Raw genomic sequence first — 27,653 nt, forward strand, 5'->3', positions numbered from 1 at the left:
TTTACTCTCAATACATTGAACAAGATTTTGGCCTTTTGACTTGAATACGCGTGATTTTATGACCTTTGTAAACATTTGTAACGTTTTCAATCACTAGTAGTATCGCTAACCCTTTTTTATCAGTGAAGACCCGCCCTCGCTGTGGTTGCAGCCAATAGCAGTCGTTTCCGGTTTCATTTTGGGACCGGAAGTTCCGAGATGGCGGATTTGAATTCGCCGAAAAAGTGGCTTCAAAACAGGTCTGTAGAATCAAATGGGGTTCCCTTCATCCCTATTTACATTTTTTTCTTTGGTTCAGAAACATACTTTGTGCTCTAGATACCTCTTTAGAATAGATAGGCTACCTTACTAAATGAATACATTGTACACATGGAAAAGCAACACAGCAGAAAACAACGTGTGATCTTTTTTTCCCTCCTGGACTGAGTATTTACTATTTTCCAAAGGTCTCAGTCATTCAGAAACAGTGTTTGTTCATAAAGCTGGTCAACCAGGCTCTCGTTGACTCCAACATATTCCACGGCAGCAGATTGCCTCTCATAGTCAGTGCAACGAATCTGACGGCTGGAATTGCCGGACAACGAATATTACGTATAGGTTTGACCCTACCTTCTTCTTATTTACCTTGGTTGGGAGCTTTCTTCTGCTGTTCTCAGTCTATACCATATGTCTTGGCGCGCAACACCACCGTCTGCACGCGTCCTTTAACTCATTGTGACCATTGCGTATTCATCCTTGACGTTGTTCTCCTCCTGTTTCTCAGGCTCCTCTGCGTGGTGCAGCTCGATGAAGAGGTAGTAGATGGCGGCCCCCACCACTCCCCCCACCATGGGGCCTGCTACGGGGATCCACCACCAGCACCCCCCAGCCCTGGAGACACAACAACAACAACGTACAGTACAGTACAGTACAGTGGTGTAAGTACAATTTCGTACTTTAGTTCACTAAAATCTCAAAGCAGTGTTGTTTTTGGCAGCAAATTTAGATTTTTAGTATAGTCTCTTGAATTTTTTTTCATTTAGTTTTAGTTACATTTTAGTCACCTGGAATGTTTTAGAGTTAGTCTAGTTTTAGTCGACTAAATGTCATAAGATTTTTGTCGACTAAATCTACAGTTGATTTAGTCGAACAAAATGTATGTTGGCGGGCCATGATGCCGTCGTAATGATGCTGTAGTCACTTGCTGAAAATAGCCGATCTGCAAGCCCACAACGCGTAGCGCGCTGCGACGCGTTGTGAGCTTGTAGATCGGCTATTTTCAGCATGCAACTAATTGTAAAATGACTGATTGTATTTTATTTGTTGATGAAATTGTCAGTATATTTAGTCTTAGTTTTAGTCATCATAGCTTAGTTTTTATTTAGTTTCCATTTAGCTTTCGTCAGTGGAAAAAGGTAGTCGACGAACATTTTTCGTCTTAGTTTTAGTCAACGAAATCAACACCGTCTCAAAGCCAAATATTGTACTTTTACTCCACTGCAATTATTTGATGACTTTAGTTACTTTCTTACTGGAATTCAGTCCATTGAGTGGACTGAAGCTTCACGCTTTAGTCTGACAAGCAGGCTAAATGGAAATAGCAGATCTACAAGCGATGCGAGGTGTTGTAAGCTTTATAGATCGGCTGTTCTCAGGAATTAACGGGGTTATGTTCCTGTCGAGGAGTCTTTGCCATGAGCAGCTAGCGGGCAGGGATTAAACTAGGGAGGCCTTCCTCCTCCTGGTCATTAATTGTGGTGGGTTGGGTGTGATCTTTTAATGGCTGGCGAAAGGGCCTGAGTGGACAGACAGGAGCTTACGCATGCACGTGCAATGGAAAGTAAAGGGAGTGACTCTGAGTAGGTCATGTTTATCTCCTTCTTAAGCACCCAGGAAGTGGACGTAGACCACAAGAGGGCTGGCGGATTAGACACTGTAATCTGCAGCCATAGCCACAGGGCTGAGATGGAACAGGTCACGTAGAGTCTCTCCAATGCATCCACCCAGACGCTGTTGCCAGGTTTTGTCAGAGAAATAAGCAGCCATGGTCTTTGAAAACAAGCCGAAAAGCAGTGTTGGTGGTGGGTCAGCTACATGTATCTTAACTTGCCCAACGCTGGTATACTTATTTATTTTATGTTTTGTTTTTTTTCAGTAAGAATTGAGGCTCGAATACCTGTGCATATAGTGGAGTAAGCAATAGGTCTATTAAAGTTAATTGACAGGCCTATTAACTATGATTCACTGCTAGTGAATCATAGCTAATAGGCCTATTAATTAACTTTATTACATGGCTTGATTGAATGCTTGATTCTGATTGGTCAATCGCAGAATTCAGCGGTGTGTTATTTCTTGATAACAGACCGCTCCACTCTATAACAGCCTAATCAAACCCTCGGAGCACCTGGCTGCAGCCGCTTGATTTACTGCTGTTTCCAACATGACAGCCATTACATTATTGCAGTACAGTACAGTACAGTACAGTACAGCCTACCACTTACTCAGCCAAGCCAACCACCACATATCGAAAGCACAATATTCTCAGTTCAAGTCAACCTTCTGAATTTTCGCAGTTGGCTTGGCTGTTGGCTTGGCAGTTGGAAGAAATATGAGCATTTGTGAATAATATGTTGACTAAATTGACTCATATTGTGGGACCATAGTATTATTATATGTGTTGGGTGGGGGACAAAATAGACCGCCTCAAGTGAGGGAATCCACACATGTGCCATTTCAGTTGGAAGCTATTGCATATTTAATACTTTTGTTATGTACGGTACATAGGATCGCACTCCACACACGCATCCCAGAGCTCATTTCTTTTTCCTCCCAGAATGCAGAAGGAAACACTTGGTTATTAAAAAATGGATTGAGTTGTAGTGAGGAGAGCAGCGAAGGAGCCTCCTCCTTCCTCCTTCAGGGATATAGCACCTGATTTATCCCATTAACATCGTGAAGGAATCTGTGTCATATTAGATTTTATCATTGGCAAAAAATGAACATGACTTAATGGGTTATTGCACCAAATAATAATAATAGTTGCACCAAAAACAGCGGCGTGTTACCAGCTTTTACATTTTCGGTGCACAATACTGGCATGCAACTAAGCATAAATCCCCCCCTTTAGAATGAGGCCACGCAGCCTCTGTGATGGAGTCCCTGGGCTCTCACGTTATACTCGTCTAACTGTAAGTCTACTGGGGATAAGGCGTCTACTGGGAATGAGAACAGTAGTGTTTCTGGAGCCACCAGCCTCTTTGGCACGCTCATGGAAAAGCATTGCTTGTTCCACATTTCATCTCATGTCTAATTTATATGTGGTGGCGTGTCGTTTGCATGAAGATCATGTGCTGTTTGCACAGGACGCGGTCCGTCTTGGCCATGTTGTATATGAATTGAGTCTCACAGGAGCCATTTCATGAATAATTCAGACATTAATACTATAGTTTAGGATGCTAGTGATTACGGGGTCTCAAAACAAACGGTCACGAAGTACGAAAGGCAAAAGATACATTCAAAATGTGTACAATGGCATGCTTCCTTTTAACCACTTGAGTATGGACGATGGATCTATACATCCTCCCGGTGGGTGAGTCAGTAGGATAAACACATAATTATTTAATGTATTTGCTAAACAGTTACCGTATCGATTTCAAATCATTGAATGGTGTCGCCATAATGAACCAATATCGTCCATGTATTGTATGGTCAACCATGTATGGTGATACGTATTATATCGCTGTACAGAAAGCACGCTGGCTGGGCCTGGCCATACGACAGCAGTGACAACACACAAATGGGTGTGGGGAGGAATCAATTGCCATAACGACTAAATTGGGTGAGAAAAGAGGGTAAAGAAATGTCACGGTTACCTGAATACCTCCATCCCCCAGCCGGCCACGGCGGTGAACAGCCGTGGCGCCAGGTCTCGTGCAGGGTTGATGGGATAGCCACAGTTGTGGCCCATGGACACGCCGATGGCCATGATGATCAGGCCGATGCACAGAGGCTCCATGCCGCGCGGAGCTCCGATGTTCTTCCCGTCGGTGATGGCCAGGATGCACAGGACGAGGGCACCGGTCGCTATTACCTGCATTGGAGGGAACAAAACGAATTAGTGAACGGATCGTAAAAGAGCAGTCCTTGTATTCTGCATGATACCAGTGTTGATTTCGTGGACCATGACGAAAATTGTTTGTCGACTACCTTTTTTCACTGACGAAAGCTAAGCCATGATGACTAAAACTAAGACTAAATGTATTGACAATTTCGTCAACAAACAAAAACTAGACACAAATGTTAGGAAGGGACTAGTGGACAAGTCATTTTACTCTTGGGGTTGCATGCTGAAAATTGTGAGCTTGTAGATCTGCTATTTTTAGCAAGTGTAAAATCTGCCATTCCGGCGGCATCAAGGCCTGCCAAAATACATTTTAGTTGCATTTACATTTAAACATACATTTTATTCAATTGGTTTTGTGGGGGGGGGGGGGGGCTACGCCTCCACCAGAGGGTGCTAAAGCCCCCCATCCCCCCTGGAGCCGTCCCTGCCTGTTTCCATGGTTATTATTGTCTCCACCAGGCCGAAGGCATGGGGAGAGAGAGTATGTTTTGCCATCCGTCCGTGTGTCTGTCCGTCTGTTACCAGCTAATCTCCGGCACCGTTAATAACCTGACCTGGCGTGGTGGAGACCTGTGCGCCGAGGGGCACTTTGTTTTGAGAGGATGTTGTTGTGGTGGTGGTGGTGACCTCTCCTATACTCTTGTGCTTAAGCTCATTAAGGGGGCTTCCCCTTTCCCCTGGTTGACGGCTACATTAGCAGCTTTAACGCATACCTCCCATATGTTATGGAGACCCTAATGGCCTGTCTGTCATCAGTGCTGCAAAAGTTACTAAGTACATTTAATAGGTACATACTAAGTACTGTACCTATAAGTGCAATTTTGAGGTAATGACTTTACCTGGGAATTGATGAGGAATTAAACAGCCACGTGAATATTGTATTACTTACTTTGCAGATTTAGATTATTTATTACAAAACAAAACATATAGGTAGGCCTACATTAACCAATTAACCAACAGATTGGCTATTGTCGAGAAAAAAAAGTTTATTTTCATGCCATACTTTTGTCAAATGTTGAATACAGGACTTCATATTCAACATTTTACTATATCATTCATTCTTTCTCTGCTGCTAGCTATTAGCATTTATGCAGTTCCCATGTGCCACCATCCGCGTTCACTTTAAGAAAAGGATCCCCCCCCCCCCCCCCCCCCCCCCACACACACACACACACACACTCACTCACTACACTTTAGTATCAAATTGGCACAACCAAACACTGCCTTGCCAGAAGCATTTACATGTTCGGGAGCGACGCGGTACAAAGGCACAAATTACATCCGAATTTTGGATGGCAGAAGATCCACCACAGCTCTCCTGGATTCCGACTTATGGACGTTTGAATGTCCTGCTTGTAACCGATTTAAACGGTGAAAAGATTTTACGTCCCATAGCTGGTGGTGACGGGACGTTTCCATAGCAACCGGACCAATGTTAAAAGCTGCCGTGGGGCTCAACTATTATATACGTTGGGGTCCGTATATATACAGACCTGGCTGATAAGGTCAGCTGGCATCCCCTAGTGGCAGGTCCGTATATATACGGACCTAGCAGAAAAATAATGAATATACATTAGAGTTGTTGTCTGGAAATAATAGAAAGGTCCCCCCATTCTGTGTTGCCTAGAACTGAAGGTCTGGGAAAAAAACAGTAACATTATGAAGTACATCTTTGTGATGTCACTGAGATGTACTTGCAACACAGACCTTTTTTAATTTTATAGTTCAATGGTTCCACTGCCTGTCATCAAAAACATATAATTCACCTTTATATAAGTCAATTGCAAATAACAGCCAGATTAAACAATACATTGCTGTATGGTTTGGTTAATAATTACATTGTAAGCTCTACTTTGACCCTCATGCATCCCCTCCTCCCCTCTACAAATACAGATACACACGCATGGACGCACGCACACTAACACGTGCATGCGTGGCTCCTGGGTATTCATCACAGATGGTTTGTTGTTGTCGTTCATATAGGCTATTTCAGCACCTAACACACTTTATGCTCCATTTATGCTCGCATTATACACACATGACAGCTTTAAGCTGCATGCTCACATTATTATGAATCTATACACACACCAGTGGTTCTCCAACATGTTCATGTTTGATATCGTCGCTGTCGGTCATAAACCTCATATGTCCATATTCTAACTTTTTGTGGTTTTTATCGGGACCAAAGTTTGCAGTTAACTCACCGACTACCGACGACGCCTTTCAACGCCTTTTTCCATATGTACCCCGACGCCTTATCATGCCTTTTTAGCTGTGTCCAGTTTCCCCTCATAACAGTCCCATTTCGATCCCGTGAAAAGATCCGGCACAAACCGTTGTGGGCTTATGCTTGCTATGGGACACAGCCACTTAGAACATAAAACTCTTGGAATCACTTTTTAGACCAAAATGCAAGCTTGCGTCTGATGTATCCAAACGATAGTATTTCGCTGATCAAAAGTATGTTTTCGGTATTAAATGACAATCGCGGATTTTACTTCCTGACTCAGAGAGTTAACTCTTATACTGTCACCATTTATTGAGAAATTAGGACCTAATTCACGCCAGCATTTTTTTAATTTGAGCTTTTATTTTGAAAAGCCACATTTTGCCTCAACCGGAAGTTGGCTTATTCCTGCCAGCTTTACGTTGCCATGACAACCTTTGTTTACATGATCGGATCATGCCGGTACACTTTAGCCCTCCACAACGTCGGCTCGTGCCGTCAAAGAAACGCTGTTTTGACCAAAAATGCCATCTGGGACAAGGAATAGGAGATACAGGCGATTGAAAGAAACGGATAGAATGGATTCTTATGGTGACTACGATCTAAGATGAACGATCCAATGCTGTGCTAACAACACAGCTAGCTAACCGGCTAACGTAAGTAGCATTATGGCTCGATCGATCAAATGCACTATAAAACAACAATTGCCGAAGGGCTACGGCAATGGCGGCAAGTGTTAATATCAAAATTAGGCTTCAATTGCCGAAGACTTTCGGCAATCGCGGCAAGGGGGTTAATGCCCTTTGAGCTGGTAGATCTACTACTTTTTCTATTTTTTGCAAAAAATAGCAAAGCCCGGCGTCCGAAACGGTTGAGAAATGACAGAGTTACCGTGTAGGTGTCCCCAGGGGGTCCCTGTACAGTACTGTCACACCCAAAATCATCATGTAGTGTGTGTGTGTGTGTGTGTGTGTGTGTGTGTGTGTGTGTGTGTGTGTGTGCGCGTGTGTGCGTGTGTGTGTGTGTGTGTGTGTGTGTGTGTGTGTGTGTGTGTGTGTGTGAGGCTGCGCAACAGTGACACACATAGCTCCGCATAGGAGTGGTTGCACCACTCAAAAATGAACACCAGGTTGAAAGTGCATGGTCATGCCTGTCTGTGGGGTTTCATAAATATTAGACCATTGAAAAGTATTATAAACTTAAGAGACATGTATTTAAACTGACTAATTAACGACACTTCATCCACTGGAACACAGATTACTATTGTTTTCCTTTTACTGTGAAGTAAAACACTTTGGACGTTAAAGATTTCCCCCTGACAGTGGCAATAATATAAATCACCACGTATACCTGGTCTACGAATCCGTTGATGACCGACAGATGTTTGGCGGGATACGAGGCGAATATGCCGGCCGTGGCATTTGGACCTGTAACGTCCAACTTCCCGCCGGTGAAGTCCATCAAAGCATCTGTTGTGGGAAAAGACATAAAAAGCTTATAGGATTTATACCATGTTACATTACAATGCATCGATATACAGCACGATTTATGATACCGTAAGGCTTTGTGTAATCCCACCATCTGCATATGTTCAGTGGTGAAGTACATTTGAAATCTATAGCAGATCTACAAGCCTCGGCTATTTTCGCTATATTTATTTTTTTCAAGTTTGGGTCCTAAAAGTTCCTTCCTAGAAAATGTAGAGAACTCAAATGTGCAAGATTTCTATTTGAAATGCAGCAGAGGTTATATGTGCTTACAAAAATAAATATTAATACTTGAAGTACATTGCTCAATTAGATTATTATGTTTGTAGAAAATAATGACACGATATCTTACTCTTTTCCCATTTTTATCAAGCATAATATGATTCTGCCCACATATAGTGGTGAATACTTTTATCATGCGATATAATAAATATACACCCACCGTAATACAATCCATAGACAACACATGACCCCAAGAAGGCGCCCAGGAACTGTGCCGCCACATAAACGGGGAACTTCTTTAGAGGTAGTTTGCCCAAGACTGCCATGGCCAGGGAGACGGCGGGATTCACATGGGCTCCTGGAAGAATGGAGATATCAACATGATTATATTCTTTTATTTGATGGAGGGCTTGTCTGAGGACGACGTAGAGCGAGAGACCCCCAAGTAGAATTCCATGCTAGAAGGCTTTATTACCTTTCTTACCTTTCTTTGTAGTCGTTACATCCCCACCAAAGAGGTTGAGGTGTTTTTTTGTGCACAAACTCCTTATTGGCTATTTCCCCTACCATAAGCCCTCAATGAATTGCATTGAATTGAATGGGAATTGAATGGGGCTATGGGGTGTTGTGCTAATTCGCTCATTTCCATCGAAATAAGTAGTAAAGTGTGCCGCTTGGGATATTATTTACATTATGAAGAGAGGATATATATACAACAAAATTATAATTTTGAGAGATGGAAATAAGCAAATTAGCACCCCATATCCCCATTCAATTCCCATTCAATTCATTTAGGGCTTATGGTAGGGGAAATAGCCAATAAGGAGCTTTTGCACAAAATAACATCTGGACCTCTTTGGTGGGGACGTAACAACTACAAAGAAAGGTAAGAAAGCCTTTTAGAATGGAATTCTCCTTTAACTTAAACCTTTGCTCCCTGTTCTACTTCAGGGTTTCTGATTGTGATTGAATGAGGGACCACCACCCCGACTTAAGCCCTAATCACACCAAAGGGTCACCATGCAACTCCTTGGGTCCAAACGGTTGCAAGGAGTTAACGCTAAAACCGTCTTGACACACCTTTGGTGTGTTTTGAATTCCATGCGTTGAATCAACGTGGGCCAACGTGCAACAAGACATATCACACCGCAGGGACAACGCTAAAACCGCCTTGACCCTTTGGTGTGGTTAGGGCTTTAGAATCAACCTGGGGACCACTGTTGTGTTGGGTGGGGATATGGCATAATTATGGGCTAAGATTAGTGCTTTTGTATCACTTCCCATGTGTATACAAATACATCCCACTGTTTCTCTGCCAATGGGCCATAATAATTTCTTAACAATAATGACTCAACCAGACAATCCACTGCACTTCCCCCTCTCGAGAATCTAACTCCCCTTTTCTGTTGAATTTGATGACCTCCAACTTGTCAGTAAATTGACTACGTGGACGGTCATCATAGGTCACCAGGCCATTTAGTTCACGGTTTCTCAACTAGTGGAAAGAATCCTTTTTAAATCAACAAATGTATGGTCAGGGACCATTACACTTGCAATACCTCTATGGACCACCGGTTGAAAACCCCCTGCCCCACTTGATCATACTACACACTCGCACAGTGTCACACAAAATCAGCAAAAGTATAGCAGATCGTTTAGAGTTTGTAGATCTTCTACTTTTACTATTTTTGAATTTGAATCCTGCAAAGTAACCATTTTGTTTTGGACATATGAGATATATGAGACGGAGACGATAGATATACGGTTTAAGTGATTAAAGATGCAATTAATAACAACAAAAAGACGACACGCGATGAGATGAGATATAAATAGAACTTATTACACCAGAGGCCGGAAGCCAAATGGGTCACTGTAAGCATTCATTAAAACATGTGAAAGCTCTAGCTGTTGTTTAGTGGATCACGGAAGATCCTGACATCTGGCCTTTTAATGCTAATATAGCCTTAATGACTGTTTTTACACCCAACACTCACAACGCGTTGCTGTTGCTGATCTGCTATTTTCAGCATACAAACAAGTGTGAATTGACTTATACTGGATCTCTTGTCCACTAGTCCCTTCCTAACATTTTAGTCTAGCTTTTATTTGTTGACGAAATTGTCAATGAATATATTTAGTCTTAGTTTTAGTCATCATTGCTTAGTTTTCATTTAGTTTCCGTCAGTGAAAAAAGGTAGTCGACGAATATTTTTCGTCATAGTTTTAGTGGATGAGATCAACACTGACTGGCAATGTGATAATATACAGTAGCCTACAGTAGGTTGTGTTAATAATGGCATGCTCACAACACCCATGCTGTAATGATATGTTAAACTAGGGTTGCCAACCGTTCCTTTGACATACAGAATTGTTTATTTGTAAACGGAAATACGTGATTAATGCTTTATCTAGCATGTGATGTGTCAAACTATGGGGTTCTCATGATGCTGAATCCATTCCAAGCATTAGTTTTGCAAAAAAAACAGTCATTGGGCTTAAAACGGCCATGCCCACACCATCCATTTGTGATGACGGCATTGGCCACTTTTAGCCCAATGAGTGTTTCTTTTGCTAAGCATCATGAAAACCCCCTAGTTTGATATGTCACATGCATACATAAAGCATGATGACATTTTGAATATTTTGTTGTAATATTTTGTTGTAATTGGTATGGTCACATATTATGCCGATTAAGAAAATTGCTCAACATATGCAAGTTAGCATCCGGCAGTTTCTACATGCTGGGGACCCATACTAAACATTTCTAACATAAAACCTTACTCAACATGTCCGGGTTCACAATGGGGCTCTATGGGCTGGCTACTAGTCTAATAATACCCTTTCTAGACGTAGTAAACTGGGTTGTCTCTGTACTTGGACTGTTATTATTATTTATTTTCCGTTTTTTTATCTCTTTGCCGAAAATAGCCTCAAATGTGTGAGGTTAGATCTGCAATTTTTGGTTAAGTGATTAAGTTCTCTGGTAAAAGGACAACAATTAAGCCCAAATTGATTAAATCAATTCATTACAAGCTGCATTAATATAATTAATATTACACACACACACACACACACACACACACACACACACACACACACACACACACACACACACACACACACACACACACACACACACACACACACACAGAAACAAAAACAGCGACTCACACAAACATGTGCACAGCCCTTGGTTAAATAAAAGTTGGCATGCGACGTTGCTTGGCATTACCACAACGATGATATAGACTCACACACAGCGCACACACGCGCACAGCCCCTTAATAGGTTTTGAACTATTCATAATGAGTGACACAGCGCTAATAATATAATGTTAAAAAAAACACATCATTCAGCCAAAGTTTGGTGGTTTGTAAATGACAGAGATACAGTAGATAGCCACGCTGAAGTAAGTATAACAACACCACAGTTTTTTTGTTTTTTAGGCTCCCGTTGCTAATCTCACCATCCTGTTCCAAAAGAAAAACGCCACATAGCCAGCCGTGAGGTGAAGACCGCCTGTCTGAATTGCATCTGACATAATCTGCCTAAGCCACGCTATACGTAGAATAACGGGTCGTTGAGTGTGACTGTGACGTGTCACACTTATGGTGCAGCTAGCTGTCAATTAAAAATCTTGAGATTGGTTCCGGGGGGTGAAAACAGACGTTCTCTCCTTCTTGAATGGGAGAGGGGGGGGGGGGTTTGCCAATGCAAACCTTATAGAATGCAACGGGTTCTGACACCTGACCCCCCAAACCCCCCAACTGCCTTTCTTTCTCTCCCCGGGGAGACCCGTAGCATGGCCCAGTAAAGCTCATTACTCCAATATGGATGATCATCTTCAGAGATGTCACTGAACATATAAGTAGAGACGTGAACAGACCCCCCAGGGCTGGAAGAAGAAGAGCCAGTCATGCAGCAGCAAAGGAAGTCTTGTTCATAATATACTGTTAACCTCATTCATTCCTCCACCACTATAGATCACGTATAGATCTAGATCTAGTATCACTAAACATATATACAGTATAGGCAGGGATCAGGGAAAAGCATGCATGTGTCCCAATAAATATAACTAGAAAATATGTTTCTTGAGGAATAATTATTTGAATGATGGTGGTGATAAATGTGTCCTGACTCTGAGATGGAACATATAATCGTTGCTGTGATAGGATAGAAACATTTGTATGTGTACGAAACCCTAGCAAATCGGAAAATAATAACCATTTGTTTTTCCGGTGGATCCAATAGTCGTTATTTAGTCACTCTTGTTTTGCGTCTTTTGCACAAAAATTAGATACAGGGTTTTCTGCCCAACAGAGACTATATTATGCCATGCTTTATCCTCAAGTAATAAACATTTTCTGTGAATTACGCATTCCAGCTTCCACTGTGCGTAAACGTTATCTTGCGGCCACACAACCCACTATTCATTTCGCCGACTCCTATATTTGCAGGTGGAGGTGTGTTGGTAGGCGTGTTGATGCGCTTTCCCTATATTTTCTATCTTATGCAGACAATGGAAAGTGCCTCTTCAATCCACCCATAATGCGAATTCTGTTTTTATAAAAGAATGTGCTCCTGACTCTGAGACGGTGAGACCTGAGTTGGAGCTGCCTCGGCTTGAGTCATGTTGCACAACATTCACAGCTCAGAGGTCTCGTTCTGTCTTAACTCTTAATTCTCCACAAATCTCTGTAATCAGAAGTTCCTTGTGCTTATTGTGTTTAATTAAAGAAGTTATTAGATTTGCACAAGTGAGGCTGTGTTGCAGCTACTGGACACTAAACAACCCGGCCTCTGTATCAAATATAAATAGGCTATATTTCAAGGCAGTGTGTCGCTCTTTCATGGCCATGGGCCATAGTGTAAATCACTGGGCATAATGTTAAATGGATAATGGATCTCTTAAAGGCAATGGCAAATGGCAATGGCACTGTGATTGGTTTAATCATTGTAACGCCCAAACCACACCTATGCATAATGTAAGAGGTAATGGAGGTGTTTTAGGCTGTGGGCTGTGGCACAAGATAACACATTTTACGGGGCCACACCTCTCACACAATACTAAATCCCCAAATTAAGGAAAAAGGGCCCCTGCCACAAGATGGAGCCCTAGATACTGTAAATGAGAAGCTTGTGTTTTAGACAGTCCGAGACACCGAGTCTGGGTACACTACACCCTCTGCCAACATTGTAGATCTAAAGGTTGAAGGCACATTCAATTTGGCTCACGTTTTTTTCTTTTTCTTTTTTAGCTCATATGGCACAGTGTTGACGCTATACTCTCCCAGGGGGGGGGGGGGGGCAGGTTTAAAAGCTCACCTCTTTCACTTCCCAACAGACAGTGACGGGAATGACCAACTTCCCTTCTGCCCACTAGTCTGTATGTTGAAGTCCTTTGCATAATGAAAGCCCTGATTGCTCCTAAGGCACCATGGATAAGCAGTCCCATTCAAGACGCCCCTGACATTTAGACGTGATTCCTCCTATCCCTGTCATTGCTGGTAATTAAGCCATTTAGGCCTGACATGAAATTAAAAAGAAAAGTCTTCTAAATCATGACAGTTTTCTGAAATACCTATGTTTCTATATCAGTGGTGCTCAATACTTCACTCAGTGCTGTGCGATGAGCTTGTAGATCTGCTATTTTTCAATAGCTAAAGTATAGGAATGAAAATACTCGTGTACCGAGCAGATACACAGTGTGCGGGTGTATTTTCCATTCCTTCCATTGATGTCCACTGACCTACGCACCTGTGCATACGCCTGATTTCTAGGCTTACAACACCAACAGGTGTTCCCGCCCAGACTGGGTTAAGGCAACAGAGTGGGGTCTTCTTGCACTAATCCCCAAAGAATGCACCCAATAAAGTCCCCCTTTGGACATCTATAGGACACTTCCAGCCTTGTAAACCTGAGCCTGCACACTTAAGCCTCTGCCTGTCTTGTCTATATGACAGCATCATTAAACAACAGCGTATATATATTGCAGCGATGGAAGTACAAGTTGGTTATTCAGAATTTACTTGAGTGAAGTATTGGCATCAAAAATTGGTACCAAAAGTACTTTGATAAGGTCCCATTTCACACGTTTTCAAATGTATAAAATGTATTAAAAATAATTTGAAAATAGCAGATCTACAAGCACACAATGGTGCGTTGCTCCACGGCGCGCTGTGAGTTTGTAGATCGGCTATTTTCAAATTGCCAAAGTATAGGCTATGTATACCGTTTTATAATGAAAATCAAAATCTACAAATTAACTTGTAAATATTGTAAACGTAGTTAACGTACAATATTTGCCAAGTATTGCAAATTAGAAGTACTAAAACAATCACATTTGTGTGAAGTGAGGGGCGCTCTTATCATCATACATCATCACATTCCGGCCAATCACAATTGGTGACCCTCCTGTCCTAAGGCCGCTAGGCGCTAGCCCCTCCTATATTCAGCAATTAGTGTAGATTTACATCCTTCACAAACATTCCCATTGACATGAATGGAGAATTAATTTTACGTCAGTGTCTGAGCAAATAGGCATAGTGTCTATTCTACGTCATGATGATGTACTATGAGAAGAGCGCCCCTCACTTCACGGGTGGGATTTTTCTATCCTCAAGTCCAATCCGGCTAATCACTGTGTCCTCAATTTTCTGCCCTCACCTACGTATACATTGCTCAGCCAATCAAATCATTGCTATGGGGTACACTACAAACAAAGCTGGGCATAGAAGGGGCTAGCGCCCCTCAAAATATGTACATCTCAAAATTGTAGAGAGGCAAGGGCTGAAATCCCTCAACGCGTTGCACTAACACCAGTAGAGCAGCTGGTGGCCCCCAGCCTATAATGTTTCCTCAGTTTCACCCTCATCTCTAACACCAGTAGAGCAGCTGGTGGCCCCCAGCCTCTAATGTTTCCTCAGTTTCACCCTCATCTCTAACACCAGTAGAGCAGCTGGTGGCCCCCAGCCTCTAATGTTTCCTCAGTTTCAGTCTCATCTCTAACACCAGTAGAGCAGCTGGTGGCCCCCAGCCTCTAATGTTTCCTCAGTTTCACCCTCATCTCTAACACCAGTAGAGCAGCTGGTGGCCCCCAGCCTCTAATGTTTCCTCAGTTTCACCCTCATCTCTAACACCAGTAGAGCAGCTGGTGGCCCCCAGCCTCTAATGTTTCCTCAGTTTCACCCTCATCTCTAACACCAGTAGAGCAGCTGGTGGACCCCAGCCTCTAATGTTTCCTCAGTTTCACCCTCATCTCTAACACCAGTAGAGCAGCTGGTGGCCCCCAGCCTCTAATGTTTCCTCAGTTTCAGTCTCATCTCTAACACCAGTAGAGCAGCTGGTTTATGCAATATTTTACAATAGGTCATTTCGAGGAAGCAATCTGATTGGTTGAAACAGCCTTCTAGCCGTGGTTAAAACCACTCCACACCTAATCAAAACAAAGATTTCAGCAAACTCGTGGCTAGACTAGCTAGTTTATTGGGACATTTGTGGTCGTAGTGACTACATCTCTCATTAAAAAAAAGTTTTTTTCAGCGATTGTCTTAGTTTTAATGGTAACTGTTTTATAATTGCAATATTACACTTGAGGGGGTGGTTTAACGTCATTAATGTACCCCCTCTCGTGTAATATTGCTTAATTGTAGACCTCTAACCAGTGTTGTTTTTGGCAGCAAATTTAGATTTTAGTTTTAGTCATAGTCTCTTCAATAGTTTACATTTAGTTTCAGTCACATTTTAGTCACCTGGAATGTTTTAGTGTTATTGTAAATATCAAGATTTTAGTCGACTAAATCTACAGTTGATTTAGTCGACTAAAATTATTTTGGTGGGCCTTGATGTCATCGTAATGACTGTTTTTACAGTGATTACGATGACTGTAAAATAGCGATCTACAAGCTCACAACGCGTCGCAGCACAACGCGTTGTGACTTATACTGGATCTCTTGTCCACTATAGTCCCTTCGTGACATTTTAGTCTAGTTTGTATTTGTTGAAGAAATTGTCAGTAAATGTAGTCATAGTTTTAGTCATCATGGCTTAGTTTTTATGTAGTGAGAAAGGTTAGTGAGAAAAGTTGGGGCGTCATGGGGTCCAGCTTTGGTGATTGAATCATGGATGGAGGTATAGCTTATATGAGAGCACAGCTGCTAAGTCAGTATGTGGTGGTACAGTATGACTGCTCAATGATGCATATTGCACCTTAATTCTTGTTACATTATATGTTTGTGGAGCTTTTTAAGCCTGATTTATACGGTGTGAGCTCATGGCTCTGCGGCCTGATACTATTGAAGCTATGAGCCATGATGATGATGAGCCACAGCTTGGCTCACACAGTTAGTATAAATTAGGCTTTAGAGTCAGTGAGCCTTTAGCCTCAGTATACCCTGCAGGCTTTTAGTGATCCTGTAACCACTATGAACCGTACCGTCCCTATTCTGGGCATGGGATACTAAGTGGCAAACGTTAGGGTGAAAATAACAGAAGTGGTATTGTCTGCAGGGCTAGGCATTCATGCAGCCATATTAGTGGTGTGCCAATATATTTATGTTGCGATATATCGTGATACTTACTTCCTCCCGCAAATCTGCTATATATATATGTAAATATATATAATATATACCAATTATTTGTTTACAAACATTGGGACTGGGCGCACGTGTGCATGTTTCATGTAATCAATTCCCAGCAGATCTCCAAACCTGTTGTTTTGGGGAGTGCTGCTTTCAGTCCATTCAACCTCCTCTTGTGTGTTGGCTATAGTGAGATGCACCCTAGGAGACATTTATACTTCAAAGCGCAGTATTGCTCACGTACAGAGAACAGCTGATATACAAGCTCACATCGCATCGCGGGTGCGACTGTTGTGAGCGTAGAGGACCATCGCGGGACGAAGAATAAATTATACTTGATGGGCAACCATTCACAAACAGGCTCTGCTGCTATATACTCTAAGCTCTGCTGCCGTGATCATGAGCGCATCTCCTGTTCTTATGACAGCGACTGGCGGTGTGGTTTTGAGGACAACTGATTTGAATTGCTATTATTGTTCAAACCAGAAACCAAGGATTATATATTTCAAGGGCGAGAGATCACACAAAAATTCTAATCATTCTTTCTCCACACTGGGAGAAAAACAGCATCAGAAAGTTTGATGGGGCATTTTTTACACTTGAGTGCAGTTAGAACTTTTCCATTGCATGAATGGAATGGCTTATCAGTGTGACGTCGTCTAATAAGGCGTCTATTGTATCGTCCTCCCAATATTGTGATATTGATTAGTTACTACTTACTAGACAGTAATAGTAGGCTACCCATTGTTGTGGACAAGTTGCACAGTTGCAGTCAGTGTTTTACTGTTTGGAGGAGGCAAGATTCATGTACTTATTGGCCAGTTTGTTTGTTTGAAAATCTTGAAAGATCATTCCAGATTTTTTTTTTCGTGGTGCCAGTGTGCAAGTATAGACAGTAGTCAACAGTAGCCTTAGTTATTGCCAATGCTTGCAGACTGGCACGAGCCAGAGGCCTCAGCCTCCGATCACTTCCATTCTACGAGCCAGAGGCCCCAGAGGCCTCAGCCTCCGATCACTTCCATTCTACGAGCCAGAGGCCCCAGAGGCCTCAGCCTCCGATCACTTCCATTCTACGAGCCAGAGGCCTCAGAGGCCCCAGAGGCCCCAGAGGCCTCAGCCTCCGATCACTTCCATTCTACGAGCCAGAGGCCCCAGAGGCCCCAGAGGCCTCAGCCTCCGTTCACTTCCATTCTACGAGCCAGAGGCCTCAGAGGCCCCAGAGGCCCCAGAGGCCTCAGCCTCCGATCACTTCCATTCTACGAGCCAGAGGCCCCAGAGGCCTCAGCCTCCGATCACTTCCATTCTACGAGCCAGAGGCCCCAGAGGCCTCAGCCTCCGATCACTTCCATTCTACGAGCCAGAGGCCCCAGAGGCCTCAGCCTCCGATCACTTCCATTCTACGAGCCAGAGGCCCCAGAGGCCTCAGCCTCCGATCACTTCCATTCTACGAGCCAGAGGCCTCAGAGGCCCCAGAGGCCCCAGAGGCCTCAGCCTCCGATCACTTCCATTCTACGAGCCAGAGGCCCCAGAGGCCTCAGCCTCCGATCACTTCCATTCTACGAGCCAGAGGCCCCAGAGGCCTCAGCCTCCGATCACTTCCATTCTACGAGCCAGAGGCCCCAGAGGCCTCAGCCTCCGATCACTTCCATTTTCCATTCTACGAGCCAGAGGCCTCAGCCTCTGTTCACTTCCATTCTACGAGCCAGAGGCCCCAGAGGCCCCAGCCTCCATCACATCCATTCTACGAGCCAGAGGCCCCAGAGGCCCCAGCCTCCATCACATCCATTCTACGAGCCAGAGGCCCCAGAGGCCTCAGCCTCCATCACTTCCATTCTACGACAGTGTGTCACTTTCTAAGCTTGGAGTTCAACATTGGTGAACTTTTAACTTGCATGTGCGATTGTGCGTCAACTAGGGCTTTCACTTCTATTGATTTTTACTAGTTGACTAGTTTACTAATCGACTAGTTGTTTAACTAGGTGTGGCTATTATGTATTTTTTTGTTTTAGTTTTAGTAGTCTTTACATTTAAAAACTGTGCCTAACTATAATCTAGTTGATCTAGTTGATTTTGGCTTACAAAAACTTGGAAAGTACAGTACTTAAGTAAAAGTACTTAGTTACTTTCCACCACTGCGGACCACTGGTTGAGAACCACTGACTCCTAAACCATAAAACTAACTTCACAATCAGCCTCGCACGCATGGCCCCTTTAAAGTATACCAGGGCAGAGGGAAATGTTCTGGTTTATTGGATCACGTGAGCTGGCAGACGGACTCCACTGACCCGTGTTCAAAGGTCATGATAAAGTGAAAACATCCAGATCACAAACAGCGATTTGTGACCTTTGACAGTCACTCACGTTCCTGATCCCAAGCAAAGTTGTTTACATGCAGTCACGCTGATGAAGGCATAGGCATAGTTCTTGCCATGCATTAGCCAGACTATAAAAAGCTATTAAATTTTTCCACAAGAGTGCGTTGGTCCTTTTTTTTGTTGTTTACAGGTTGAAAAGACAGGTACGAAATCTTCCTCATTTGACTAGTGAGGAGTAGGAGGAGGAGTAGGAGGATGAGGAGGAGGAGGAGGAGGATGAGGTCCCCCCATCTCAAAATATGTTGTTCCAGGGACCCCCTCAGAAGTAAAGATTTGAGTAAAAAATGTTCATTCTGAAAGAATATATATATTCAAAGATTTGAGACACATTTTCACGATTAAAAAAGAATAGCAGATCTACAAGCTCGTAGTGCGGCATGCCACGCTACGACCTTGTACAACAACACCCACAGCTGTTGTTGTATGATAAAGGGGGAGTGGCTAGGGGAGTGGATGATATTGTGATGTCACTATATTACTGTCATTCATTTCGATTGGGCCTTTTGACCTGCTGGGCCTCGATTGGGCCTTTTGACCTGCTGGGCCTCGATTGGGCCTTTTGAACTGCTGGGCCTCGATTGGGTCTTTTGAGAAACCAAAAATACACATCCCCCCTAGGGCTGTACAGTTCTTTGTTCAACAACACTTCAATCATTTTCACTTCAATTGAAGAATCACAGTCTGTGCGTGCGTGCGTGTGTGGCTCTTACCTGACACGCCCCCTGCCATGTACACAGCCATCATGACCCCCAGAGTGAACCCAATGTGGATGGTCAGGGTCTCCCCGCTCTGACCCCCACTCAGCACCTTCTGGGCCACCGAGCCACACCCGAAGACCTAAAACACAAACAACCACAGTCCACAAATTATATTAGACCTGCAGGCAACCAAATATTGCCGCTGCATGCCGGTCAGAGACCTAGTAGGCTACTTCATCGTTGTTTACAAATCTCCCTGGGAGATGGAGTCTGTCCCCGTTACAATGCTCTAGACCCCTGGGAGATGGAGTCTGTCCCTGTTACAATGCTCTAGACCCCTGGGAGATGGAGTCTGTCCCCGTTACAATGCTCTAGACCCCTGGGAGATGGAGTCTGTCCCTGTTACAATGCTCTAGACCCCTGGGAGATGGAGTCTGTCCCTGTTACAATGCTCTAGACCCCTGGGAGATGGAGTCTGTCCCCGTTACAATGCTCTAGACCCCTGGGAGATGGAGTCTGTCCCTGTTACAATGCTCTAGACCCCTGGGAGATGGAGTCTGTCCCCGTTACAATGCTCTAGACCCCTGGGAGATGGAGTCTGTCCCTGTTACAATGCTCTAGACCCCTGGGAGATGGAGTCTGTCCCCGTTACAATGCTCTAGACCCCTGGGAGATGGAGTCTGTCCCTGTTACAATGCTCTAGACCCCTGGGAGATGGAGTCTGTCCCTGTTACAATGCTCTAGACCCCTGGGAGATGGAGTCTGTCCCTGTTACAATGCTCTAGACCCCTGGGAGATGGAGTCTGTCCCTGTTACAATGCTCTAGACCCCTGGGAGATGGAGTCTGTCCCTGTTACAATGCTCTAGACCCCTGGGAGATGGAGTCTGTCCCTGTTACAATGCTCTAGACCCCTGGGAGATGGAGTCTGTCCCTGTTACAATGCTCTAGACCCCTGGGAGATGGAGTCTGTCCCTGTTACAATGCTCTAGACCCCTGGGAAATGGAGTCTGTCCCTGTTACAATGCTCTAGACCCCTGGGAGATGGAGTCTGTCCCTGTTACAATGCTCTAGACCCCTGGGAGATGGAGTCTGTCCCTGTTACAATGCTCTAGACCCCTGGGAGATGGAGTCTGTCCCTGTTACAATGCTCTAGACCCCTATAGGAGATGGAGTCTGTCCCTGTTACAATGCTCTAGACCCCTATAGGAGATGGAGTCTGTCCCTGTTACAATGCTCTAGACCCCTATAGGAGATGGAGTCTGTCCCTGTTACAATGCTCTAGACCCCTGGGAGATGGATTGCTGAGGTGGAGTGCCACACCTACCATCAGCTCCCAGAATTTGCCACACACAACCAAGCCGTGCTACTCAGACTCTGAGTTGGCGGTGCCCGGGATCGAACCTGTGAACTTGTGGCCCACCGAGTAATATTTGGCTTATTGTTCTGATAGTCATGCCAGCGATGTTCAGACCACCACTTGTAGTAAATGTACACACATGGCCCAGGCTAGCAAATATGATCATAGGTGCCCAGAGTCTACTGCGGTATACCCAAAGTTATAGTTATTTTAAAGGATGCCGCGCCCACTGCAAGCACTATAACTATAAATGAATACTTACATTTGGTATACGGTATGTTTGAAAAAATCTTTCTCCCAGTCAAGTGGATCACTCACACACACCACAATCAACAGTGGTGAACAATAGAATAATTATATATTCTAAATATAATCATAGTGCTTGGTGTGGATGGACACATACACGCACATGTCGCGCACGCACGCAGCCACGCACGCACGCACGCACGCAAAAACAGGAAGGCAGGACATGGGGAACATATTGGCTTGCCGACGAAGAGAAGCCTCATTGTTTAATTCCTTCCAATTAACGCCATCATGGAGGGCTGCCTCCTCGTTCCATTTCTCTGGCCTTCAGCTGCCACACACAATTTGTCCTGACAGAGAATTAATGAATCTCCATCTTCTGGTATTTGGTAAAAACGGGGGTGAAGTAATTGAAACAAAATAGAGCCGCGGGAAGGAAGGGCAGCCATCCAAGAATAACTGTCTACGGTGGAGACTAGCAGTGGTGGAAAGTCACTATAAGCAGTGTTGTTTTCGTCGACTAAAACTATGACAAAAGATTGTGACACTTTACAATAACAACCTGTTATAGTAGTTTGTAGATGAGTAATAATCATGAACAGACTGTTTGTTGACATCCGTAAATGTTTACCTAAACATTTATAAAGTTATGTTTAAACATAATTTATACGTTATGTATACGATATGTAAACTGCTTATAGATGTTTATAAATGCTTTATAACAGGTCGTTATTGTAAAGTGTTGTCGTCGACTACCTTTTTTCACATTGGCCTATTATAGCGCCACCAGAAGGCCTTTTGGTGGGATAGCGAGGTGGGCTATTTTCAGCAAGTATACAGTAAAATCAGTCATTACGACGGCATCAAGGCCCGCCAAAATACATTTTAGTCAAGAAGAAATAAGAAAGTTGCTCATTGACTTCCATTGTAACAGGGAAACAGTTCTCAAAGTCACTCTTTTAGCACATAAACCAACGCAACAAAAGCTGATTCTGACAGTTTATTGACATCAGGAAAACTCATGCGATTTTATTTTTATTAAACAAATATCAATTTAGTAGATCCGGTAGGTATGCCTACATCGACCGAATCACTGCTGTTCGCGTTGAGTAAAAAACGGGTACAGGAGTGACAGGTGGGGTACAGGGGTGACAGGTGGGGTACAGGGGTGACAGGTGGGGTACAGGGGTGACAGGTGGGGTACAGGGGTGATGGGTGGGGTACATGGGTGATGGGTGGGGTACAGGGGTGATGGGTGGGGTACAGGGGTGATGGGTGGGGTACAGGGGTGACAGGTGGGGGACAGGGGTGTTGGGTGGGGTACAGGGGTGACAGGTGGGGGACAGGGGTGTTGGGTGGGGTACAGGGGTGTTGGGTGGGGTAGAGGGGTGATGGGTGGGGTACAGGGGTGACAGGTGGGGTACAGGGGTGTTGGGTGGGGTACAGGGGTGATGGGTGGGGTAGAGCGGTGATGGGTGGGGTACATGGGTGATGGGTGGGGTACAGGGGTGATGGGTGGGGTACAGGGGTGATGGGTGGGGTACGGGGTGTTGGGTGGGGTACAGGGGTGATGGGTGGGGTAGAGCGGTGATGGGTGGGGTACATGGGTGATGGGTGGGGTACAGGGGTGATGGGTGGGGTAGAGGGGTGTTGGGTGGGGTACAGGGGTGTTGGGTGGGGTAGAGGGGTGTTGGGTGGGGTACAGGGGTGATGGGTGGGGTACAGGGGTGATGGGTGGGGTACAGGGGTGTTGGGTGGGGTACAGGGGTGTTGGGTGGGGTACAGGGGTGTTGGGTGGGGTACAGGGGTGATGTGTGGGGTGTTGGGTGGGGTACAGGGGTGTTGGGTGGGGTAGAGGGGTGATGGGTGGGGTACAGGGGTGTTGGGTGGGGTAGAGGGGTGATGGGTGGGGTACAGGGGTGATGGGTGGGGTACAGGGGTGACAGGTGGGGTAGAGGGGTGACAGTTTTCCAAATATTTCAAAAATAGCATGTGTACAAACAAATTGAGAGCTTGTACATCCACTATTTTTTTTTATATACAGGTTTCATGTTTGTTTTAAAAACGCCATTGACAATGAAGGGAAAATGTACATAATCTTGTCCCTAACACTAAACACTAAAACATTAAATCCCAACTAGAAAAGGTGCCCCTCAGGGCAGAGGTCTCCACCAGGGCAGGTCAGGTTGTGGCCTTCTGGTGGCGCTATAATAGGCCAATGTGAAAAGGGTGCCATTTCTTGTCATGCCTTTGATGGCAATTGGATGATTTGAGGCATTTTGTTCCAAAAATGTGTTTTGCAAAAATCCACCTTTAGAGTGTTGAATTCGTTCAAAGTCCTTCATAGCTGCACGTCTGATGTTTACACGGCAAGGAGAGGCAATTCAATGTGGTTTAAAACATTACAGCGAAGGAAACATTTTAATTCAGCGCAAATTGAGAAGGCGATGTTAAAGAAAAACATGGCATATGTGTTAGGGATAATGATGGAGGGGAATACACATAGTTTAACCACTTTAGTCATATAAACAACAAGTTACTTGAATTTGAAATCCATATAGCCTAGTGTAAATATTGCAGCTGGTCTAGATACCAATCAATCAGTGATCCCGACCTCATCATAATGACAAGCATATGTCCACATCATGTCAAAGGTGCAACCCGGTGTCTTCAAACGAGAGAGAGAGTACATCAAAGAGAATGTGAATCATTGTCGGAATCTATTACTATTATTTATCGGACGTCTTCTTTGCCAAAGCAGTTCTTCTATGTCTCTTGAGACTTTTTTATTTTTTTACATCTTATTACCATCCAGGTTATAGGCTGGCTGGATGGCAGCAGGTGCGGCCGGGCGGGCGAGGGAGGGAGGTGATAGGCTGCTATACTCACAATTAATACGAATATCCCCAGACATTCAGCCAAGAACTCTTTGATGATGTCCCGCCGCAGGCCACATTTTTCCTTTAATTTTCTCTTGCTATCATCATCCATGGTTGTGCAGATTGCTTGATATCTTTATAACACTCCGTAGTCTCCGGCTTCAACTGACAGACAGTTGGAGGCAAAGTGGAGTTGAGTCTCTCACAGAAGATTGTCTACAGGCGCTCAGAATATACTAACTATAGGCTACACTGTGAAATCCTGCGTGGCTGATCACTTAACGCTGGGAGAGCAGTGTTGCCAGGTTTCGGCGAGAGGAATTATATAAGCAAACCAGGTCTATATGTCTGAAAACTAGCCCAAAAGAAGCAACGATGAATTGAGTAGCCTGTATCAGTCAGTGGTTCCCAAAGTGGGGTCTGGGGACCCCTAGGGGTCCTTGAGAGAGTTCCAGCGGGTCCCCAGCTAGCAAAATGATAATTAGGAACCAAATGGACCCTTATGGGTCTGTAATGTACAAATGGTACACTCTCAGAGTTAAAATAACTTTGATTTTACAATATACATTGGGGTTCCCAGAGATAGAAATGCCATTAAATGGGGGGTCTGCATGTCAAACGTGGGGGTCATTGAAATGAAACTGGTTTAGAATCACTGCTAGAGCTGTAAAAATCTTCTCTTGTGGTGGTCCCTGGCATACATTTTTTAAATGGGGGGGGTCCATGTGCTAATTAGTGTCAATTTGGGGGTCCTTGACATGAAAAAGTTTGGGAACAATGCACTGGCCTATGGACCCCAATGGAAACATTAAGCCAAGGCTTTCTTGGGTTTAAAAGAAATCCTCGTCTTTAATAGCAGACCTGAACTTCCATTTCTGCAAACTGCTAATAAAGTATTCAATCAATCAAACAACGCACTATACGCACTGTGAGTTTGTAGATCTGCTATTATTTTTGGTACGGCGATCCCTGGCACTAAATATATTTCCACATATAGTCTACATCAGTGGTTCCCAAACGGTTTCATGTCAAGGATCCCCAAATTGACACTAATTATCCCGTGGACCCCCATTTGAAAAGATGCAGGGACCCCCATAAGAGAATAATTTTACGGGTCTAGCAGTGATTCTCAACCCGTCTTATTTCAAGGACCGACTCGGTGCATAGACGATGTATATTAGTCTACGGACCCCCATTTAATGGCATGGAACCCCCTATTTTAATTTAACTCTCATCCATTTGTGCACTCTCAGAGTTATACAGACCCATAAGGGTCCATTTGGTTCCAAATGATCATTTAGCTGGGGACCCCCTGGAACTCCCTCAAGGACCCCTGGGGGTCCCTGGACCCCACTTTTGGAACCGCTGGCCTACATGAATGATGTCCTTGATGTGAACATATTTGAGAACCACTGGTTTAAACAACATTTTAGGAAGCAATTCCATGTCCCTACATGGCCTGCCTCAAGAGTTGCACACTCTCCCTATTAAACTGACAGCGGCCCAAAACGTGCTTATCTCGCTGTGAAAAGCACAAATAACCATGGCCATGGAGTAGCTCTGCTATTTTGTCATTCTGGACTGTCTTTGATTGAATAAATGGTCATATAATTCAACACTTGAGGAAACCTCTCCCTGCGTTTTTCATCTGATGACATGGTTTTCACTACTTTGCAGTTTATTTCTGAGAACATTATTCTTCTCTGGTTTGGTTAGTCTGTATAGAATAATAAATGACACCGACCACAACTATTTTCAAGCAACTTTACAGAAAAACAAGGCCAAAGTCGCTTACAATAAGCGGACATGGCCACCCTGCAAGTGAGAGCAATGGACCGGGACGACGTGTCCATTTGTACTCTTATTTTTTACAGTGTAGGCTATACGTATAGCCACCTCCCACTCGGCGCTAACGGTGCTGCTGCTCCGCGTTACGTTCACACATGCACAGGATCTAGGCTTGATGAATATCTGTTAATCATTTATACATTTATTTGATAACAATTAGGCTATCATTCTCACACCACAACAGTTTAGGCATAGTCTGGTAACTTGTGTGGAGAAGACAAAATAGTGGCCTACTAAAGAGACGCGCTTGGAAGCGCTAGCGCTACAATCTCATGCTTGTTGTGCATGTCTCGCAGCTGCAGGCGCAGCTCATACATAGCAGCGGCAGCCTGGAATGATATATAGGCCTACGCACCCAAATCGGTGGAGTTGAAACTTAAGCCGTTTAGGCAATAATATCAATGGGATTTGTCTATTTCAAAAGTATAAAATAAAATGTTTGTGTTACAGGAGGCTAAAGTATCCACAGAAGCGTTGACTTCCAGTGGGGGTGTTTCAGCGCCCTCTTGAGGTAGGGTTGCTGTGTGCAGCTAGAAGAGTTGTCAAATAAAATAAGAAATGCAGAACAAATGCGTTTTAGTTAAGCCTATGTTGGGTTTGGTGACTGACTTGGGTCACTCAAAAAAAATGTCCAGTCTGCTTTGGTACACAACTCCGACAAGTGTCTCAGTGTCTGGACTGGCTGGCTCCGGTGACATAATATGCCACCCATGAGTTCCCAAACTTTTCAGGCCCCCGACAAGCACTATTATTAATTTACTATATAGTCTACTTGCCAGCCCATAGAGCCCCATGTGAACCCGGACATGTTGAGTATATAGTCTACTTGCCAGCCCCATGTGAACCTGGACATGTTGAGTATAGGCCCGCTACACCAAGGTTTTATGTTAGAAATGTTGAGAAATGAGTATGCTTCCACTCCCCAGCATAGGCCTATAGAAACTTCCGGATACTAACTTGCATATGTTGAGCAATTTTCATAATTGGCATAATATGTGAAAATAGCCTCAAATGTCCAACAACTCAGTATCGAGTAGCCACGCCCTTGTCTCTGGTCCCACGTGGAAGAGGTCGGCCTCCGAAGGTGGTCTGTACAGGTGTTGGTACAGGGGGCAGGGCAGGTGGTCTGTACAGGTGTTGGTACAGGGGCAGGGCAGGTGGTCTGTACAGGTGTTGGTACAGGGGCAGGGCAGGTGGTCTGTACAGGTGTTGGTACAGGGGCAGGGCAGGTAGTCTGTACAGGTGTTGGTGCAGGGCAGGTGGTCTGTACAGGTGTTGGTACAGGGGCAGGGCAGGTGGTCTGTACAGGTGTTGGTGCAGGGGCAGGGCAGGTGGTCTGTACAGGTGTTGGTATAGGGGCAGGGCAGGTGCTCTGTACAGGTGTTGGTACAGGGGCAGGGCAGGTGCTCTGTACAGGTGTTGGTACAGGGGCAGGGCAGGTGGTCTGTACAGGTGTTGGTATAGGGGCAGGGCAGGTGGTCTGCACAGGTGTTGGTACAGGGGCAGGGCAGGTGGTCTGTACAGGTGTTGGTACAGGGGCAGGGCAGGTGGTCTGTACAGGTGTTGGTACAGGGGCAGGGCAGGTGGTCTGTACAGGTGTTGGTACAGGGGCAGGGCAGGTGCTCTGTACAG

At 44.5% G+C, this 27,653-nt stretch overlaps 1 protein-coding gene across 1 annotated transcript; it reads right to left on the minus strand.

Annotated features, from left to right (window-relative positions):
* Positions 1-704: 704 nt before the first annotated feature.
* On the minus strand, positions 705-24,322 carry aqp9b (aquaporin 9b; the record flags this gene model as incomplete). The annotated part of the gene is made up of 6 exons (XM_080759816.1): positions 24,184-24,322; positions 19,703-19,829; positions 8,259-8,396; positions 7,680-7,798; positions 3,852-4,069; positions 705-870 (listed from the first exon to the last, which is right to left on the minus strand). The coding sequence occupies exons 1-6, from the start codon at positions 24,283-24,285 to the stop codon at positions 705-707; spliced, it is 870 nt and encodes a 289-aa protein (XP_080615942.1). The 5' UTR covers positions 24,286-24,322.
* Positions 24,323-27,653: the final 3,331 nt, after the last annotated feature.

Source organism: Protomyctophum bolini (genome assembly GCF_963924005.1).
Source record: "Protomyctophum bolini genome assembly, chromosome: 1".
NCBI classification, from domain to species: Eukaryota; Metazoa; Chordata; class Actinopteri; order Myctophiformes; family Myctophidae; genus Protomyctophum; species Protomyctophum bolini.